An 18,999-nucleotide genomic window follows, 5' to 3' on the forward strand; every position below is an offset into this window, starting at 1 on the left:
TCCTGTTTGGAGGCTGAATAATGAGCACCAAGCTTGTCATGTTCACAGGGCCGGGGGCGGGCAGAGGGAGAGGCTCACTCAGTTTAGCAACAAGAACCTCGGGACTGTCAATGTCTGTATGAGACTGTTGGCGTAAACTCCTGAACTCTGAAGCACAGGTCATTCTTTTTTCCCTTTCATCAAAGCGTTCGAACGGGCTATTTTATGTCCTCACATTGGGAATGTGTTGTACACTGGAATTTATGCAAGTTATTACAGTTTTCAATTTAAGAAAGTGCCCATAGGCATGCTCTGTAGATTACATCTTAATTAGAATTCCACACAATTGCTGTGCCCTCATCTGGACTTATGCCACAATAAAGGTTCCAAATTAAATCTAATATCTAAATACATAGTGGCAAAATAGTTTGCTTTAGATCATTAAGCTCCCGATATGATGCTACCATTTCGCTCATTTGCTGAGCTCTATATTTCTTGGTTGCTTTTAGGAAAATTTCACAGTATTTAAAAAAAAAAAGGGAAAAATGTACCTGCAACACATTTTAGCAGTTTGATCTGAGCAAAATAGCCATCTTTCAAAAGCATTAACCAAAGCACCAAGAGCATAAAATGTGTTGTCACTAAGAGGCACTTTCCGTTGCTGCTGGCAATCTGGTCCTTATGGTCCCGAGTAGCTCAATGAGAAAAGTAACTGCAAGGGTTTCAAGAGTTTGGGTCCCTATGAGGTCTCTGAAACTAAAAGTATATCAACTACTCTGAGGCAATTTGGATGAAAGGATCCATCACATGCCACATATTATATTTTAAGTGGAAATGAGTGGGAGAATGTGTCACCAATCAAATGTACAAGGCATTTTGAACTACAATGAACTTCAAGCTCCAATATCCCTTCAAATGAACGCTACTAATAGCACTGCTCTATTTGAGATTCTTATAAATCATAATACTGTCTCTGTATAAATGTGATCATACATCGAGTCGGTGACCAGAACAACCACAAACGTTTGATTTCATTATGCTATACGGCCAAACGGTTTTTAAATATCAACTGTTAGAAACTGCAAATGTTTTCTACAGGTTTTCCATTTACTGGAAGCCAGACAAACTGGCAAAGTAGTGGCTCCTATGATGACAGTGACCAGTGCCACATTTTGTTTTGAACTCAATGGGATATTTGGTTTGCAAATGCAGTGGCAGAAAGAACACACTAATTGCTTCTAAAGTAACTTCGGTCCAGGTCTATTGACAGGCTCTCGTGCTGTATCCATGAAAATGCTGCTACCGGTGAGCCTTGTTGTGCCACACGTAATTAGTTTGAATACAAGTCATGTTCGCCTAAAAGGGCTGATGCATCCTCTAGAAAAGTGCTAATGATGCCCTTTTACAAGCCAAAGTTGTACTTGATACAATTTATCTTTTTATGCATGCATATGTTTATGTATATGAGAAAAAAAAAATCTTCACAAATCAGCAGCACAGTGCTAATCCACAATAGTGAAAAGTTATCATCTGACAAAGAATCTACTTACTTAAAAATACAGGTTACAAACTCATAATAACCAGTCTTGGAGACATTGGTTAAAAATAGCATTGCAATGTGATTAGAATGCAAATTTCTTTTACGTTAAGAAGGACGGCGTTGTTATTGTTCTCTCTTTCGTATTTATTGTCTCATTGTTCTCTTTGCCCTTGACTGTGGCCCACAAAGTACTGTCACTGGCAAATATCACAACAGACAATTACATCAAGGAGCTTTGGCATTCACATACAAAGAGCTTTTCTGTCCCATCTTAGCTAGTGGTGCCATCATACATATTGATCAACAGGAGAACAAAACCCATTTTAACTCCATTTTCAGTGCTATATAAAGACTGGCATTTCTTAATAGGGTGCATTGATAAATCATTCATCTCTACGTAAAAGGGTAAGTCACTGGGATCACTGTCTGACTGAAAGCCATCGTGCACAAATTACTTCAATGAGGGAAGCACAGGGCAAGGACTCAAGCTGTTTGTCTGTTCTGCAAGCATCCAAAAAAAAAAAAGGAAAGGTAAAACAAAGGCATACGAGACTAATGCAGTCTCTATATATTTTGGAAAAAGATTTGAATTAGTTCCTCAGTAAAGTGCTCACTTGGCAATTAATAATTCATGCTGAATAACTATAAACACAACGGTGTAAAGATGATAAAATATTACTATTAAATATTAAAGTTGTGATTTACGATTAAAATTTTGCAAATAAAGGTGAGTTGCTTTTTGGTTTAGCCTATCTGCAGTTTAGTCATCAGAACTACTTTAAATTAAAAAGGCAATAGTTTCATAAAAGATGAAAGAAACATGAAAGCCACATTAGTAGCTGTGGAGAGTGGTTTGGATTATATTCTCTCTGGACAAAAGTGGGTTTTCCTTCTGGCAGACAACTATTACCAATTTCATCTTTTCATACACATAGCCTTGGCATGCTACATTTGTAAGAGACCCTGAAAGCACCCAGGAAACATAGATACATTAGGGCTCTCAATTATGAGAACACATGGCTCCCAAGGGCTGAATTCCCTATTCACTCTTCCCCCCATGCACCAACATGCCATCTAACAGCCCAGCTACGATGCTGCACTTCTCTACACTCACTTAACATCCTGCCTGAAGACAAGATATGCCTGGTTCCCATTCAGGTAATGGAATAATGTAATTTAAAGGAGAGAGAAAAACACAAAGAGTATCATGGAGAGCATCTCTCAGTAACTGAGCGCTGATAGGCTGCAGTTTATTGTTCCCGGTGATTAATATGATATTGCTGTAATAAACAACTACCTATATTTGTGCAATATGTTCTTGTTTACTTACTTGCCCAAAGCAAAGCACTCCAGCCTGACAGTGACTCCTCTGGCAGCCAGAACAGATGTAGGGAAATGCACTTCAATTTTGGGCTCATATTCACCCATGACACCTGGAAAATGTTAAGAAAGAGGAATTACAGACATTAGAAACGAGACGGCTGAAACGGCCACTTAACCCCTCCCCATCATCATCATCCTTTCTCGCAGTGTGCCGTTGGACTGGACATTGGGATTTAAAAATAATGGGGATGCCACCTTCCTCTTGCCCCAGAACATGTTTTACGAGTGCGTAAGCAGCAACTTAAGAAAAAAAAAAAAAAAAATGTAGCAGCAAATCTAACTTCCCTGAAGATGCTTGATGTTAAGCCGTCTGAAAACACACAGAGCGCATTAAATCACAGCGTACAGGTGTGGGGCTGCATATTATGCACACCATCTGGTGCATCTTTCAACTATCCACCTTCATTTTATTCACTGTTTATTAATAGGCCTACTGATCATTACATTTTTTTAACGCCACTAAAAACGGTGGACAGCACATACAGGACTGGCTGTGTTTAATACACGGTATTTTGCTTTTTAATACATTTGTATTGCTCGTACTGTATGGAGTCAAAGTCAAGTAGGAATTTAAGCGAAATTCTGCAGAGGAAAAGCTCCAAAGTCATGATGCCACAACAACAAGCCATTAAGACGATAAGAATAAACGTTCTCCATTGAAAACAAAGGAAAATGGGTGCAGTGTCCTCAAGAATTAGTAATCCAGTCTATAATTTGAAAAGAGGTTGCAAGAAAACGCAAGCGATAACATGCTATCAGTCCTGCTAAGTGCCACTATGACAAACCCCCTGAGTCATAGCCAGAGGACAAGTTTGCTGTGTTTATTCATCTATATGTTAAAGTGACCATTTATATCCATTTGACAAAACAATGTGTGCGATGACATTGAGCAAATTTCGAACAACAAAGAAAAACGCATTCACCCGGGATCAAATTACTGTTATCCATCGTGTTAAATGGGACTTTGCCACAAAAAACAAGTGTTCTACTTCTTCTAGAAGACTGTTAAATGCACACACCGCCACTGAATATGAACACCTCTGATGGACTCATTGCTAATCTCAGCACCTGCCTGAAATTAATAGAAAACATACCGGACCATATGCAGTGCTGCGCCAGGTGCACCTGCAATATACAAGATCTGAAAGACAAATGACCGGCGTGACATTTAAGAAACCATAATTACACCTCCTACGTGTTCCTGACACTTTTTACGTTATAAAATGAATGTCGCAAAGAAGGAGTGGGGGTTATTGAATTGTGGCCCACTATGTATGGAAAAGGAGTTTTATGGTATTTGTTCCAAAGGATTTTTCAATTTCAATCTCATTCTCAACATTTATAGCTCCAAAGCAGCCCTTCACATATAATGAATTTGCAATATTTCATTGGCTCATGCCATAGTATATTCAATACAATATTCAGCCTCTGTGCCTGACTTGATGGAATTGAAAGGAATAACGTCTGAAGGCATGGTGTGCTAAAACATTACCGACCTTCATTTGTAGTGTAGCTTTGTGTTTTATGTCCCAATTCCATTTACTAATCACATGAAAATTACATTTCTCTTTTCTGCTTTGTTCTCCCATGAACCAATTTTAAGGTATGATACCTTTCCTAAAATCTACTGAAATTCAGGCTAACGGCATTAAAACACTGTCCCTCTCAAGCACTAATGCAAGACAACGTGTGAAATTCAGAAAAAAAAAAGGTAGATAATATAAAAATAAAAAAACAGTTTCGTTAGGACGACTTTAGGATGTATATGAACGGAGTTGTTTTGATCTGTATGCCACTAAAAATATGTTGGTTAGTAAAAATCATGCTGACATCCAATATGACTGTGGGCCTATGGTCTTCAATAATAATAATAATAATGTGGAGATGACATGTGCCCACAAACATTAGGTTTCACTGATATTGATTGATAATAATACCGTCAGTATGGAGAGAGAGAAAATGTCTTATGGCAATAATAACACGAGTGCTGCAGAGCAGCTGAGAGCTTATCTGTAAGCAACAACAATAGTCCAATAAGTAATTTTGATAGCATACATTTGATGTATATTCTCCCATGTATAAATCATATTCTCACATGCAGAAGTCTTATTTATAGAATATATTATATTTAATGTGGGTCTTCATAACGCGCTATATTTTACTAACAACTCTAACTTTGTTGTCACTGTATGTAATGACTGACCTTTCGGCCAGTTAAATTAAAATACTTTTAAAAATTATCAACAATGTCAAAACTAAAAATAATGCTTTCTACTGAAACACAAAGATGGGCCATTTGACAATGATCTGCATTCAAGATAACTTGCATAAAAGAGCCACGTCTCACATACAGAATGTGTGCATGGCAAACCAGGATAAAGGGTGTGAAATCTTATCTAAGCCTTGTGTGCATCACTTGGCAAATGACCTAGCAGGTCATGTAAAATATCCGAATTTAATATTTCTAAAAGACATTTCCCAGTGGTGTTCCCTTTTATTATCAAAAATATGCCTTAAAATGTGCTCAGATCCAGAACCATGCCGCAGTCCTGTTCTGCACTTGTTTCTATTTACCGTACACCAAAGACATGAATCAAAGATATTTTTTTTTCTGAGATGAACTGTAAATCGGTTTGAAACTGTTTAAAAACAGTGCATTAGTGCAGAGTTCAGTGCTTAGCCTTGCTCTGCTCAAGGTGGATTGCCAATTCGCGATCAATGGCTTCCAGCAGGGTATAATGGAGCCCAGATGCTTGTTTTGATTAAGGGAGTCCGGGTTGGAGCTGACAGTGGTGAGCCGCACACAAATCCAGCCTGAACTGTCTACTGTGTAATAATCACTCACTTTTACGGAGACACAGATTGCAGTGTCTGATTGGTCAGACTCCAATGACTGAGGGTGCACACAGCATGGGAGCATTTGGGTGTCTGCTGTGAGGTGTGCCAAAGTAATTTTCAGCATTTTAGTCTCATATTCAGAATATAGAAGGTTGCTAAACATCATGAGATTTGCAGAGCAAGAGATGCCAAGACATTCTCTGGCATAATGGACCTACAGCTGTAGAGATTTAATTTGGCCGTGTTCTGTTGTAGGTAAGAGAGCCGTCCTTCAGAGCATGTATCATATCCACATATCACAATATGCATGTTGAAAATGTTATTTTTCTTGTGTCCCTCATTACTGAAAAAAATAACAATGCAATCTCTTGTTCCATGAAGCAGATTGACCAAATTCACTTCTGTCTGGGTTTTGCATCTTGGTAAATGACACACACAAACCATTTTAGCGTGGCTATGCATTATGTATGTCTCTGAGGACAATTTCATAGAAGGTTAACCAAATACAGAGTGAGAATCTTGCTGGAAGTGATGTAATCCCAAAGAGGCAAATTTGTGTCACAACATTTGGAACAAACCCGGTTCTGAGGCACCGAGGCCCTTTCACAGCCTCACTGGGGACATAATCTCCGTGGCTCTTTGAAACCTTGACAATGACAGGCACCTGTGTGAAGTGATGGACGTTTCTCCGTGTAGTCCGACGTAAAAAGCCCGTAGGTGAAATCCAAACCTGAATCCAACAAACAGCTTCACAGCACGGCTCCTGAGAGGCTTTTTTTAAAAGAGCGAAATCCCTTTCCACAGCAAGAGCCATTGATTCAGTTAATTTTATGCTGGAAAATGATTTCCCTGATGGCCAGTTTTACCAAAGCACACTACGAAGGAAGGCTCCCCACACTAATGTTAAAGCAACGCTCACTATCTATTTATGGTGTGTATGGAATTCATAATGCCCTCAACTGACATGAGGCTCAGTGGAAAGCAGAACACCGCCACACCTTTATTAACCTATCTGATTTGGAAGTTTTCGCCAAACGTAGCTTGATACAAGAAATGCACCATCAGAATATTAAATGTGCTTCAAGGTTTTCGTCTGTGCCAGAAGCCGTGTGCAAGGAAGCACTGTAACAAATCTTAAAAAATAAAAAAAATGAAATCTTAAAATGTGTATGTTGAGCTTATAGGAAAGCTTAGACTCTGTGACACATTCTCTGTGGTTTACCTAATGAGATCCATTAGATTTGTCTGACTAGGCCATTCATACCAATCGGGGCCTATCATGTGTTAGACTAGCTATAAACCTGAGAGGCTCACCATCAGTTTTCAGCGTTAGGGGTGTTGGGGGGCTCAGAACCCTTGCATTCGTCACTGTGTTTTTCACCAGACAGATGTAACTTCCCACATCGGAGGGTTGCACCTTTGAGATGTACAAGTTCCCTGTGTCCTGGGAGATGAACCGCCGACTGTCCTCAGCCACGAATGAGGGGAACTCATTAAACACCCAGCTGTAGATGATATCTGGAAAAGCAAAGGGAAACCAAGCAGATTTTTAAAAAAACTGTTCCCATTGTGACCTGATACTTAGGCATGTAGTATTTGTCTCTGTACCCCTATGCTTTAAAAAAAAAACATGGAGTGTTTCTGTGGATCTACATTTGTAATTATCATGAAAAAGCCCCTTTTTTCATAAAAACAGTGGGTTTCTTTAATGTGTGGTCTCAGGCTCTAATTGTTACCCTATTAGCTGAATTACTACAGTGTGTTTGTGCCAATGCACGTCAAACCTTGCCTAAGAAATGTTAGTCTGGTCTCACTGAATGAAAGGGTGAGGGGCTTCAGTGTGATCTGATCTGACAAGTTCACTATTGTTTTTCTTGATCTAGGTAGAGTTCGCCACATACTGTATTATCAGTGCCAAGCCGGATATAACGCTTCAACGTGTCGAAGAACACGCGCAACGTTCAAGCACCGATAATTCAGCACAGCATTAATGATGTGCAATGATGCCGCTGTTAATCTGCTCAATACCTAAAAAAAAACATAACCATTTTAAGAAGTAATGAATATAGGATTTTTACAGCTACAGATGCTCAGCTGGCTCATGAATATACAATGACTGTACGATGTGTAGAAAATAATACTGGGGGCGCTAAAGAGGATAAAATGACATTTAAGCAGGGCCTTACTGAGCATGGTATTTGCAGTGAGGTGATCTTAATTAATTGGTGTAAGGTAAACCTGCTGTACGATAACTTATTATTCTCAGGTGGACTGATTCCACTGTGCTTGGTTGCGTGTGGAGACCCACAAACTGACAAAAGCAGTGTTATCTCCACTGGTGTACAGTCCAAACACGACACTGCACAGTACATGACTTACTGCTCTTTGCGTGACTGTGTAGTGCCTAAAGTCCGGATCCCTGGCAGACTTGAGCATCTTCACAATGCATATTGATAAATAAAGAAAACTGTAATGACATAGTGGCTTAGAATAAAATTTGGAGCAAAAAAAGTCATTCCAGTGACCCTGAACAGGAATGTGTGGGTAATAAAGTGAACTGATGGAAGGAGCCACTGCCACTATGATGAACATAGTAGACTTTGACAGCATGCTGTTTGCTTTCTCCGTTGAGGATAGTTTGCATGGCAGGATCTATCACTGGTTTAAAACAAATGGACTGTGAGAGCCGGAGACAAAATTCATCTTCAATATTGCCAAACAATATGTTACTTCTCTTTGATTGTGCATCCTTAATCTGTCTGCTCAGGAGAAAAAAGACAACTATTTTCGTTACGCTATCAGAGTCCTCTAAATAATGACTAATAGCTTTTTGAAAAATGCCCACATCTGAAAAGACTCAATTTAAGACTGGATGTGAATTCAAAGTTAATGGCTTCAATAAGTCAGAAAATGATCAGACTGATTTGCAAAGTCAGCATGGTTCGTTTAATCTACTGAGAGGGCTACTTCATAAGGAGAAGGACAGATGTAACACAAGCCCCACACACTTTTAACTTAATCGACATATATTGGTTCTTTAAAATATAAATACAGCATAAATAAAAGTAATCCTCTCTACAAATGCCATGTGACGGATAGCAAACTTCCAACAGGTTTAACTCGAAGGTCATTATACTTTAGCCTCATAAAAGTAAAACTCTATTTACCAAAGACACATAAAAACTGATCACAAGTGCTCAAAGCCATGAAATGGAAAATAAAAAACTTTCCACATCTCAGTGATTCCCAATTATTTTCACTCATAAGACCCATCTAATTTAAGTGGCATTTTAATGTCTCTGAATCCTCCCACAACCTATTTAACCCAAACACTGCACTCCCTATACAATATGAATTCCAATTGTGACATGCTCTGAGTCACAAAAGTATTCATCACACTGGCAAATGTTAAGGCTGCGGCATTTAAAAAAAATATATATATAAATTTTTTTTTTTTTTTTTTTTTTTGTCATTGTCTTAGATCATTTTTCATTTCATGCCAGGAGCCTTAAAGAAATCACTCACATTGTGTATTTGAACATAAGCCGCAAACATTGCCATGCCATTTACCAATATGTAAGAAGAAAATATTATAAAAGTGATATCATTTATTCATGGTCTTGGAAAACGTTAGCTTTCTCATGTAGTATGGCTACTATAGGACAACTGCTTGTATAGATACACGAACCCTAATGCAAAATTTAAGCAGCAAAAGCTAACGTTTTCGTTTAGTTTTTGTTGAGGGACCTTGTAAAATACAAATATATTTATGTTTATAGTATTAACCAATCTAAACCTGCTGGCAGCAACTGCTTCAAAGTTGCAATTTTATTTATTACATTCATCATTGATTTATGATGATCACTGATTAATGACATTAATATTCAACCGACTTCAGTGATTATCCGTGGAAAGTGGCATTCGTGTCACTTTGTGGATCAAATCTTTGATGTCATTTTGTGTGGTTCATAAATGCTGATTTTGGAACATCTGTCACAAAAATTCACACAAAAGCCAGAATGCAAATTATTAAAATGACTCACTGAGGTGTTTGACCACACAATACTTTTTGCCATTTGATGATAATTTGTTGTAAAATCCAATTTGTTTTGATTAAGTAATTATAAACATATTTTGCGTGTGGGTCTTTGAGTGGACCTCAATGACAGAAACCTGGGTCAGTTTTACAGCTGATAGTAGCAAGACTGTAACAAACCTAAGGAGACAGGAAATCACCGTTTCCATTATGCTGATCTCACTCCATAAAATCATCTCCAGACTTCCATTCTAATTTGATGTCAGTCACCTTTTGTTAAGCGAAAACCCTTCGTTAGGCTGAGAAAATAAAATCATTCTTGAAGGGCGGTTTGACACGTTAAAAATGCCGAGTGGGTTCTATGCACCTCCAGTAACGTGAGAGCAACACCTGTGTGTCAATGAAGAACTTTCAGCATGAGAATTGTCTCAACTAGATTTAGTCCGTCAATCATCGAGCATCAATAGTCGTTCATTCAGTCTTTTTTTCCCTAATCCCTCCCACGGTCACTGGCTCTCTGGCTGCTATCTTGTCATGTAAAATGGCACCCAGAAATGGGATCGGTTGCTAAAGAACACTTGGCAAACATTCCCACGGGTGCAGTGCAGCAGTAATGACAGAACTGATGCAAACAGAAAGCCTGCGTGATTCATGGCTCACATAACGGCTTACATTAGAGGACAACTGCAGGAATGAATATGTAATATGTGCCATTAAAGGTGGTGTCTATGCTCTGCCTAAGTGAAATAATTGGCTGTGTAACATTTCTTTTTATTTCTAATGTTCCAGCAAATTTGATCTCACTGGATGTCAGCATAGTGTTACTTATCATACTCATCATTTGAACAGCGTGGATGGACGGATGAATGGAGGGACAGGAGAATAACCATCAAAATGCAATGCAATAAATAAATAAATCAAAGGGAGAATAATCTTTCACCTTGGCACGCTAATAACATTACTTGTTGTCACTGGAATCATGCCAAGTAGAGAGGAGTTTATGGACAATCCCAGAGGCGGCGAGGAGAAGAAAATATGCCAGAGACCGAAGATCCAAAGTCTTACCTGGTGAATGAGGAGGAGGAGTACACATGAGTACAACACCTTGGCCTTCACGCACAGAAACTGCACCTCTGGCCTTCCCACTGAAAGCGCCAAGATCTGCAACAACACATACAGTCCGACAAAAGAAGCTCAGTAAGACGCGATTGGAAGGTGCGACACTGTAAAGTTTATTTTGTAGTTGACGTAAAGAAAATTAAGACACTCGGCTTTAACTGTGGTCTGTAGCCTCTACAGCATAAAAACTTTAGATGGTAATCAACCTCTCTTTTTATTTGGTTGTTTTTGGCTGGAAGTAGTTGCATCTAAAAGTCCCTGAACTGCTGTCTTTTTGGAATCTAATGCTGCCTGTTTAACTTCTAGCTGGAGCAAAGCCAAAGTGTGGAAATCAGACGGCAAGCTGCTGACCCAGGGCTTGTTTCTGTGTCTCCAGCACTTTCGTTGCATCACTTTGCGGGGCAGTGTTTACTCTTAGTCATAATTATCCGACGCTCAGACTAAGAGTGACTTGTGAAACCAGCATTTCCTACAAATGTCTGGCACATTTAGTGATAATGGTCCATGGCCCTCATTTTAAAATGTAGCACACATTTGTATTTCTTTATTTTTCCAAACATTTGTGCGTCCTATTATCACGTCTCTCATCTACAAAGCAGTTGCATTTGTCGCCACACTAGAAGCTAAAGGACAAAAGGGAAATATGTACAAAGGAAAAGGTTAATTTGAACCATTCTAAGCAACAGACAGAAGAAATAGCCCAACCATTTCAAAAAGGCAAAAAAGAAATATTCCATGTGGTATTCTGCACCTTCTCAGTAGCATCAACCAGGAGAGTGGGCTGTCATAAGACCTGGACTTCACACTGTGGGCTGCTGGCTTGTTTCAATGCTGGACCCGGACATGCCTTTTTATTATCACAGTTGTGTTGGACTTCAGTCCTGGACGTACTCGATCTCATCATCTTGGCCCATTTGTTTTGTGTGACTGCTGTGGATTTATTTGTGTTAACAATGCCACCACCAGAGTGTAGAGAGGGAGAGCCACTGATTGTCACCATCTTTACTATTGATTCACGGCAGCCGCCCTGTTTTTTTTTTTTTCTTGGTCAATGTAGCTTCATTCTACCTCTGTCATGTTTTCTTCAAACATAAATCACGAGCTGTTGATGATCAATCTCCTGTACTGTAGCTACACAGAGTTTTCATCTAGTGATAAACAGGATTAGATATTAGAGGAATATAACAGAAAAAGGTAAACAACAAAACACAAAAACAGAAACATGTAATGTGTGAGGACTACTGATGAAGGTTTTTCCATTCTACAGATGCAGTATGACATTAAATACTGACGTTTCAGTGTTGTAATTCCACCAATCAGCATTAATACCACGGTTTGATGCTGTGGTGGACAGGTGACGTTCTCCAGCTACACTGCTGCAAACACAGCGAGTTGCGAAGTATGGTGCACGGCTGTAATCATGGTCAGCATTAAACGTTTCAATAATTAATTGTATTTTCACTTTGCTACTCTACCAGCTGCCACAGGAAACAGTTCAGTTCAACCTACAGTGTAGAATATCACAACAAAAGACCCAGTAATAGTACAGTTTTCTGTGGTAAAACACATTCAAGACACATGTGTTTATACATCTTGCGTTTACTGAGAAAAAAAAATTAAGAAATAAAATTAAAGAAGCACCGACATAAGCTCACGGTGTAGTTTGATTGCAAAATGAGATAGAAGCACCATCGCGATCACCGGTTAAAGTAGTAATACAGGTGTAATACAGATCTTTCACTTCGCTTTGCAAACTACCGTTATATAAGGAAATTAATATTAATGACTTTTTAATAATGTACGGCATGGTCATTACAGCATCCTCAAAAATTACAAGTCAACATATGTTCGTATAAATTTTTTACGGCCAGAAATGCAGTGATGAAACTTTCAGCAAAGGAGCAGGTGCTCAATGCTAATGACTTATTTCAAGATCAGTATGAATTCAATCAATGGGCATTAAACACTAATCATTTCAGATTTAAGGTATTTTGTGTGTGTGTGTGTGTGTCAGGGGGCGGAGGGGGGTGGCGGTCTTCAAAGCTGAAGTCGAAGCGCTCATTAATTTCATTACTACTGTACTGCTCAGAATGGCTCAATACCTGAGCCTCAGCCAGACTCATGTCTGTAGCGAGAGAAGAACTCTTTGGGGAGAAAGATCAGAGCCATCCTTTCTGCCTGCTGCCTTCGAAGTCACGGCTAAAAAAAAAAAAAATAACAAAAAAGCCCAAGTGTGAGTTCAGGAGCTCAGAATTTCTAAACAAAGAGGGAAGAAAAAAAAAAAAAAACATCCTACCGAAACCTCTTTGGAGCACAGTACACAACCAGTGGATAGAGAGCCTTGACTGAACCTTTCCTCGTGCACTCTGGTTAGTCTATTCTACCTCTCCCCTGATCCCTGCATGAAACAGGTGCCCTGAGCTGTGTTCAGTGTGCCAGCTTTACAGAGCAGCCTTTTGCATTAAAATGTATATGTATAGCGGAGGGCTGCACAGGCATGTTGTTCAGGTTAAAGCTGAAATCTCATCATCAAAAATTTAAATTCAATTCTCTTGAATGCCCACACAGAGACAGCATTTTAAAACTTTCAGTTGCATCTGAAATCCCGGACTTCTGCATGCATGTTGTGGTGAAGGCCCGCTGCCTTGTCCGATTTAGCATCAGTTTTCAAATCGGAGCGTAACATAACAAAAATGGAAACACGAAGAATTTACAGTTTTTCTGCTAGAAATTATAGGTATCATTTCTAAAAAAGCAAAATCCGGTTCCTCATCTAAAAACCGAAAAAGGTCAATGGAGGCAGCGGAGTCTATTTGATGTCTTCATGTACATTCAAGCTTTACCAACGCAGAACCGTCTGTAATTACAGTTTATGAGAAAAAGAACTGCTCATGTATATCCGCACAAGTGAAAGCAGCCTGCATCAGTGCATGAAAATGTGCAGTGCCAACACAAAAAGGGAAGGAAAAGTTGAGAGCTCCACACTGAGTGATAAATACCCGCCATTTGTAATGCTGAAACAGAGAGACAAGGTTCTGCATTCAAATGTGTGCTGTGGGGCTACAGGCTTTGTTTCTATGGCCGAGCTTCTGAAGGGTCACATTTTTTAAAAACTGCTAAATTAACGTAGAGGATATACTACATGTGCAGCATGAAGCTGCAGGAACGCTCGCATTAATGTGTCACCTCTTATGTAGCCATAGATAATAAACAAACAAATAAATAAATAAATACATTTGGTCATGCAATGAACGCTAGATAGGTTCTCTGAATACAGCTTAGAGAGGTTCAGCTCAGGAGGCAGAAAGCTCTCATGCCACTCAAATAAGGCAGCCTATTTTATTTACATGATAAAATAGCATATGATGTTCTACATTAGTCTATTAAAGTTTTTTCACAGATGTAACAATATGATCTTTTCCGTTTGTGTTCTTAAACTCCAGCGTGACTTTGCTTCACTAATTAATTCTCCCACTTGGACATTTCTGACCACGTCCTCAGATCTCATCACAACAACAGTTGGTGTGATGTGGGATTTGCTGCTGACTCAGTAGTACAACCCGAGATAGCCACACATGTTTGCTCAGCAAAGTAATATTTTTCGGTTGTGGCGTCGAATCTCCAGGCTACTGAAAATTTGCTGCCGCGCTGCAAGGAAATTGTGTGATTTGGCAAAAAGTGGAATAATAATGATATAATTTTATAGGCGATTATATGCTATTTTCGCTGTAATACCTTGAAGCTGGCACAGCCTGCCTGTGCTGCATCTTTCCACATTAGTCCCTGTTACGCCCCCAACAACAGGATACCAACCGGCCTGCCTGTTATTGAAATTAGAGATTCCAATTCTGGGCAAAGGTGGCTTGGGTAAAATGGATGTGTGGCACGCCATCATCCCAGCTGACAGACCTGCCAATCATCTAAACCTTAAGCATACCCTCTGCTAAAACCTCGCTATGCTTTAAGACTTAATTAAAAAATCTGCCTAAGCACACGAGAAGAATTACAGCTTACTACTGAGACTCCATCCTTTTCTCTTCATCAAATGAAACACACTGTAAAGAAGGTGCTGTGCAGAACACCACACTTACTACTTAGAACAAAAATTATGGCAAAAACCTTGCATATTACCACTGAGAATGTGATGGATAATACAGTGTCACAGCTTGAAGCTTCGACTAATAAATGAGTGCCTGGATGTTACATTGCTCATTTTCAGGAGAGTACGCCAGGAAAAAAAAAGAAAAAAAAAAAGGTTTGTGCTCATTTTTTTAACATACTGATTTGACGCTCAAGTGGAGAGAGGAGGAGGAAAAGATCTGGAGATGAGTTGAGAGGACAGAAGGGGGGTACATGTTGAGATGCAGCTTCTGTCCCTCAGAAACTAGCAGCACTATTTTGAAGTGTGTGCGTCTGTGCTTTACCATCTGGGCATTCCAGCTTGCCAATGCAGTCCGGCTTATACTTAATTTAGAACCAGTATTCCTTTGATTTCTGTCCTCTTCTTTGATCATATATGAAATTATAAAAAGCAGAAAAACAGAGTATAAGAGAAACCTGTGGTTGTGTTGGCCTTAGGAAAATATTTCTTTTATGTAGCTGAACTCCATCCCTTTATCCCGTCTACATAGTTTCCGGCTAATCTAACCATTTGTTTCCATAGCAATTCCTGTAACAACTGTAAGTCCCTGTAAAAATACATGAGACCAAGCACTAGACTTTCCAGCAACAGCTCGCTGACTGAGAATGCTAAGCTCCCAGTAGACATGCCAATAAGGATATTATGGTCATTGCTCCTGAGGAAACCGTAGAGAAAAACCAACAATGCATTTTCCTTTGAGGCAGAATGCCCCAAGTCTCGGTGTGTATACTGCCTTAGCCTGTGATGATGTTTTGGAGCTAGGCCAGGGGATTACTGGGGGAAGAAATGTGCTTTTTGCTCTCATTTACCATTGAGACATGGCATTTGAGGGCACATACACTGTAAGTAGTGCAACTCAACAGTATCGGATGAAGCCGGTGGGAACCCGACTGTACACACAACAGTGTTTATTTACCCTTGGAAACATGCAGGTTGATTTGAGGGAGAAGGAACATGAAGCTAATCATCTGCTGTGAGAGAGCTGCTCTCCACACACAACCTTTGTCTGACAGGATAAAACGGGCATTTTTAAATTTACTGACACAGGCATACTGTACAGAGCTACACGGTAGGGCAGACAGTGTATCACACCTATGTAAGCGGAGATGAATGGAAAAAAAAACAAAAAAAAAGTCTACTCACAGGCAAACTGTAATATTCCATCTCGACTTAGGACAGTCCCAAAGCTGTTCTGTGCTTTACACTGGTACTTCCCATAATCAGTAGTTTCACTTGCATTGGTAATAATTAGGTTTCCATCAATTAAGCTGTAGCGGTAATCTGCCTCTGCATCCACTTCCGTCCCATTGATGTACCAACTGAAAAACCGAAGGGGAAGGAAGGAGAGTTTTTGTTTGAATATATATTTGTGAGAAATGACAAGCTAATGAGCTGTAAAAGCATTACTGCAATTAAAAGACAGGCACATATACTGTGTGTCACACCTGTATGTGGGTGGTGGGTTCCCCCGTGCTTCACAGTGAATCACCACTTTCTTCTCATCCGAATCCAAAGGGAAAATAACATCATCTGGCTCTTGCATGAAAACAGGACCAAACTCTTCACTTTCTGTGGGAAAAAAAAAAAAAGAGAGAGAGATAAAGACAATGATGATTGCAATTATCACCACAGGAGAGCCACTCAGTTTTACCATCCAATTACATTTTCTATTATTCCCTAGTTTGGTTTGTGCAATTGCACAGTTTGTACCAACATCCTTTATATGAAACAAGAGAAATGGAAGATGTACACCTCCACAGTGAGATGGAATTATAAACAAAATAGACAATAAAATAACTAGCACTCATTCTGTAGCAGACAACATGCTTTTTGACAGGTAATAACATTATTTTGATACACCGAATGACTGATTGGGTTGTTCAGCACTGGGAAGGCATTCTCATTATCCCCAAAGTGAGACTCCAAATGTGTTATCGGTGACAAACCCTGCAAGCTGTTGTCCTTCTTAAGCAGATATACTGTTACAAATATATAATATAGAAGTGACCCTTTGTGATTATCTTCTTAGCCTAGTTGGATATGACTCATAAGAAAAAAAAATAACATTCACAAATGTCATTATGAGCCAATTACCTATATTTTACTCTTTTGAAATGATTGCTTGGACAACTAAGAGGTAAGATTTTCTTTATCATTTATCATCCATTCTCACACGCCAATACCCATCTTCTCCTTAGAAATGTTTGTTCTTGTTGTCAATAAAAGAAAAATGCTTTTATTTGTCAAGTTGCAACAGTGTTGCCTAGAACATGTATACAACAATGTTACAGCAACACAAGTATGCCAACCTTGTTCAGATGTTAACCAATCCTGGGTAGAAAATTCCTACAAGTAGCTCTTATTGTCAGCATCGATATAGTATTACTCAATTGCAATTGCACCGGTGGATTTGCTGGTATACAACTTGTGTAGCGCCCATTCACACTATGGTCATCTCATGGCACTTTACATAATAAAGTCTGGACAGATATGTAAAAGAAACCCAACAAATTGCCCCTTGAGCAAGTCCTAGGCAACAGTGGAGAACAAACAACCCCTTTAACGGAAGACACCTCCAGCAGAACCAGGCTCAGGGTGGGCGGCCATCTCCCTTGACCGGTTAGGGCGAGTGGGAAGTGGAGGGAGAAAAGCAAAGAGCAACAACAAGCAACAAGAACAAGTTGGGCCTGCAGTTCTGGTGCATGGATGGCAGAGGCTTCAGTCACAGAAACTGGCTTGTGTTCAACGGGCACAGTGACTAAAATGACATCTGCATTTAGATCAAGGGGAAAGCAGTTTTTAATTAGGCTGAGAAACTGTGGTCAACAGGGCATATTTCATAACCATGATAGTCGTACATTAGGACCATGCTTATTTAAAAGAAAAAAAAAAAAAGCAACTCTTTCACAGAACGTGATCTGTTGACAATTACATAGAGATGGAAGTTATTGTAGGACTGCAGTGCAAAAGTCCCTCAATAAAAAGCCAAATGCACATTTGAGAGTTCAGTGGCGCAAAAACCACAAATAGTAATAGTGATATGGTTCGGATGAGTCATCCTTCCCCATATTCTTGTCAAGTAGGCGAGTGCACGTGTGATGTCCACCAGGGGAAAGATACAGGCCTGAATGTTTGATACCTACAATGAGATGATCTGGTGGCTCTGTTCATAGGTGGGGGGTGTTTTGCTGGTATGGTTTCGATACGTTTGTACCCTTAGAGGGGGCTAATCAATCCATGTTGTGTCATTTTGAAGAATGGTCTTCTATTCCTCCAGTAGAGATCCCAACTTGTAGAATCAATGTCAAGTTGCCCGGAGAAAGTGTTTCTTCCATGGGTCCCGCACCATACGCATCAGACTCTTGCCCCATATACATCTTCAGCGGTGACCTCTTCCCCACCACCGCCTACAGTGATTAGACACTTTTATTTATTTTTTCCGCCCTTTGACTTATCCCGAGCAGATCATTAGTCCGCATGTTGACATCTTTCCTGATGCAGCCCTCCCCAATTTCTACTGGGGTTTGGATTGGGATGGGCTTTTGGGGGTTCAGAGTTTTGCCCAGGGAAACTTTGACGTGGCCGTGGACCTCCCACCCTATGGTCTGTTGGTGGCCAATCTACCAACTGAGCCTCTAACAGCGTCTAGACATTATTAGCGGAAATTCTTGTACTTTGTCGTGACAGGGTCTAATCGCCAAAACACTCTTCCACATTACTGTTTTGTGCACAATAGAACCATTCTGGTCTTCCCCTTCTGACTGTGCGTCTCCTGATTGAAATGTGGTTGTTGTCAGGCAGCCCAGCAATGTCACTGGTTAACATAAATAGTCTAATGAGGCAGAAGTTGTTTTTTTAGCCTCAATCCTTTTGGTCATAGTTCAAGCTTAAAGCATATTATCATCCGGTTTAGGCTTTGTTAGGTAATTAACCAGTAGGCACGCTGTGCATTAATCTGAGCAA

At 39.7% G+C, this 18,999-nt stretch overlaps 1 protein-coding gene across 5 annotated transcripts in view; it reads right to left on the reverse strand.

Moving 5' to 3' along the window:
• Window positions 1-18,999, reverse strand: part of cntn5 (contactin 5) — a 91,248-nt gene that overhangs the window by 27,086 nt on the left and 45,163 nt on the right. For 4 of the 5 annotated variants that reach the window (XM_067508447.1, XM_067508444.1, XM_067508443.1 and 1 more), the window contains 5 exons: window positions 16,482-16,605; window positions 16,180-16,355; window positions 10,842-10,937; window positions 7,055-7,258; window positions 2,850-2,952 (listed from right to left, as the gene is read on the reverse strand). In XM_067508447.1, coding sequence (XP_067364548.1) covers window positions 2,850-2,952; window positions 7,055-7,258; window positions 10,842-10,937; window positions 16,180-16,355; window positions 16,482-16,605 — 703 coding nt within the window. The remainder of the gene's footprint in view (window positions 1-2,849; window positions 2,953-7,054; window positions 7,259-10,841; window positions 10,938-16,179; window positions 16,356-16,481; window positions 16,606-18,999) is intronic. The other variant, XM_067508446.1, reaches the window with a different exon arrangement.

This window comes from Channa argus, chromosome 6 (genome assembly GCF_033026475.1).
Source record: "Channa argus isolate prfri chromosome 6, Channa argus male v1.0, whole genome shotgun sequence".
Lineage (NCBI taxonomy): Eukaryota > Metazoa > Chordata > Actinopteri > Anabantiformes > Channidae > Channa > Channa argus.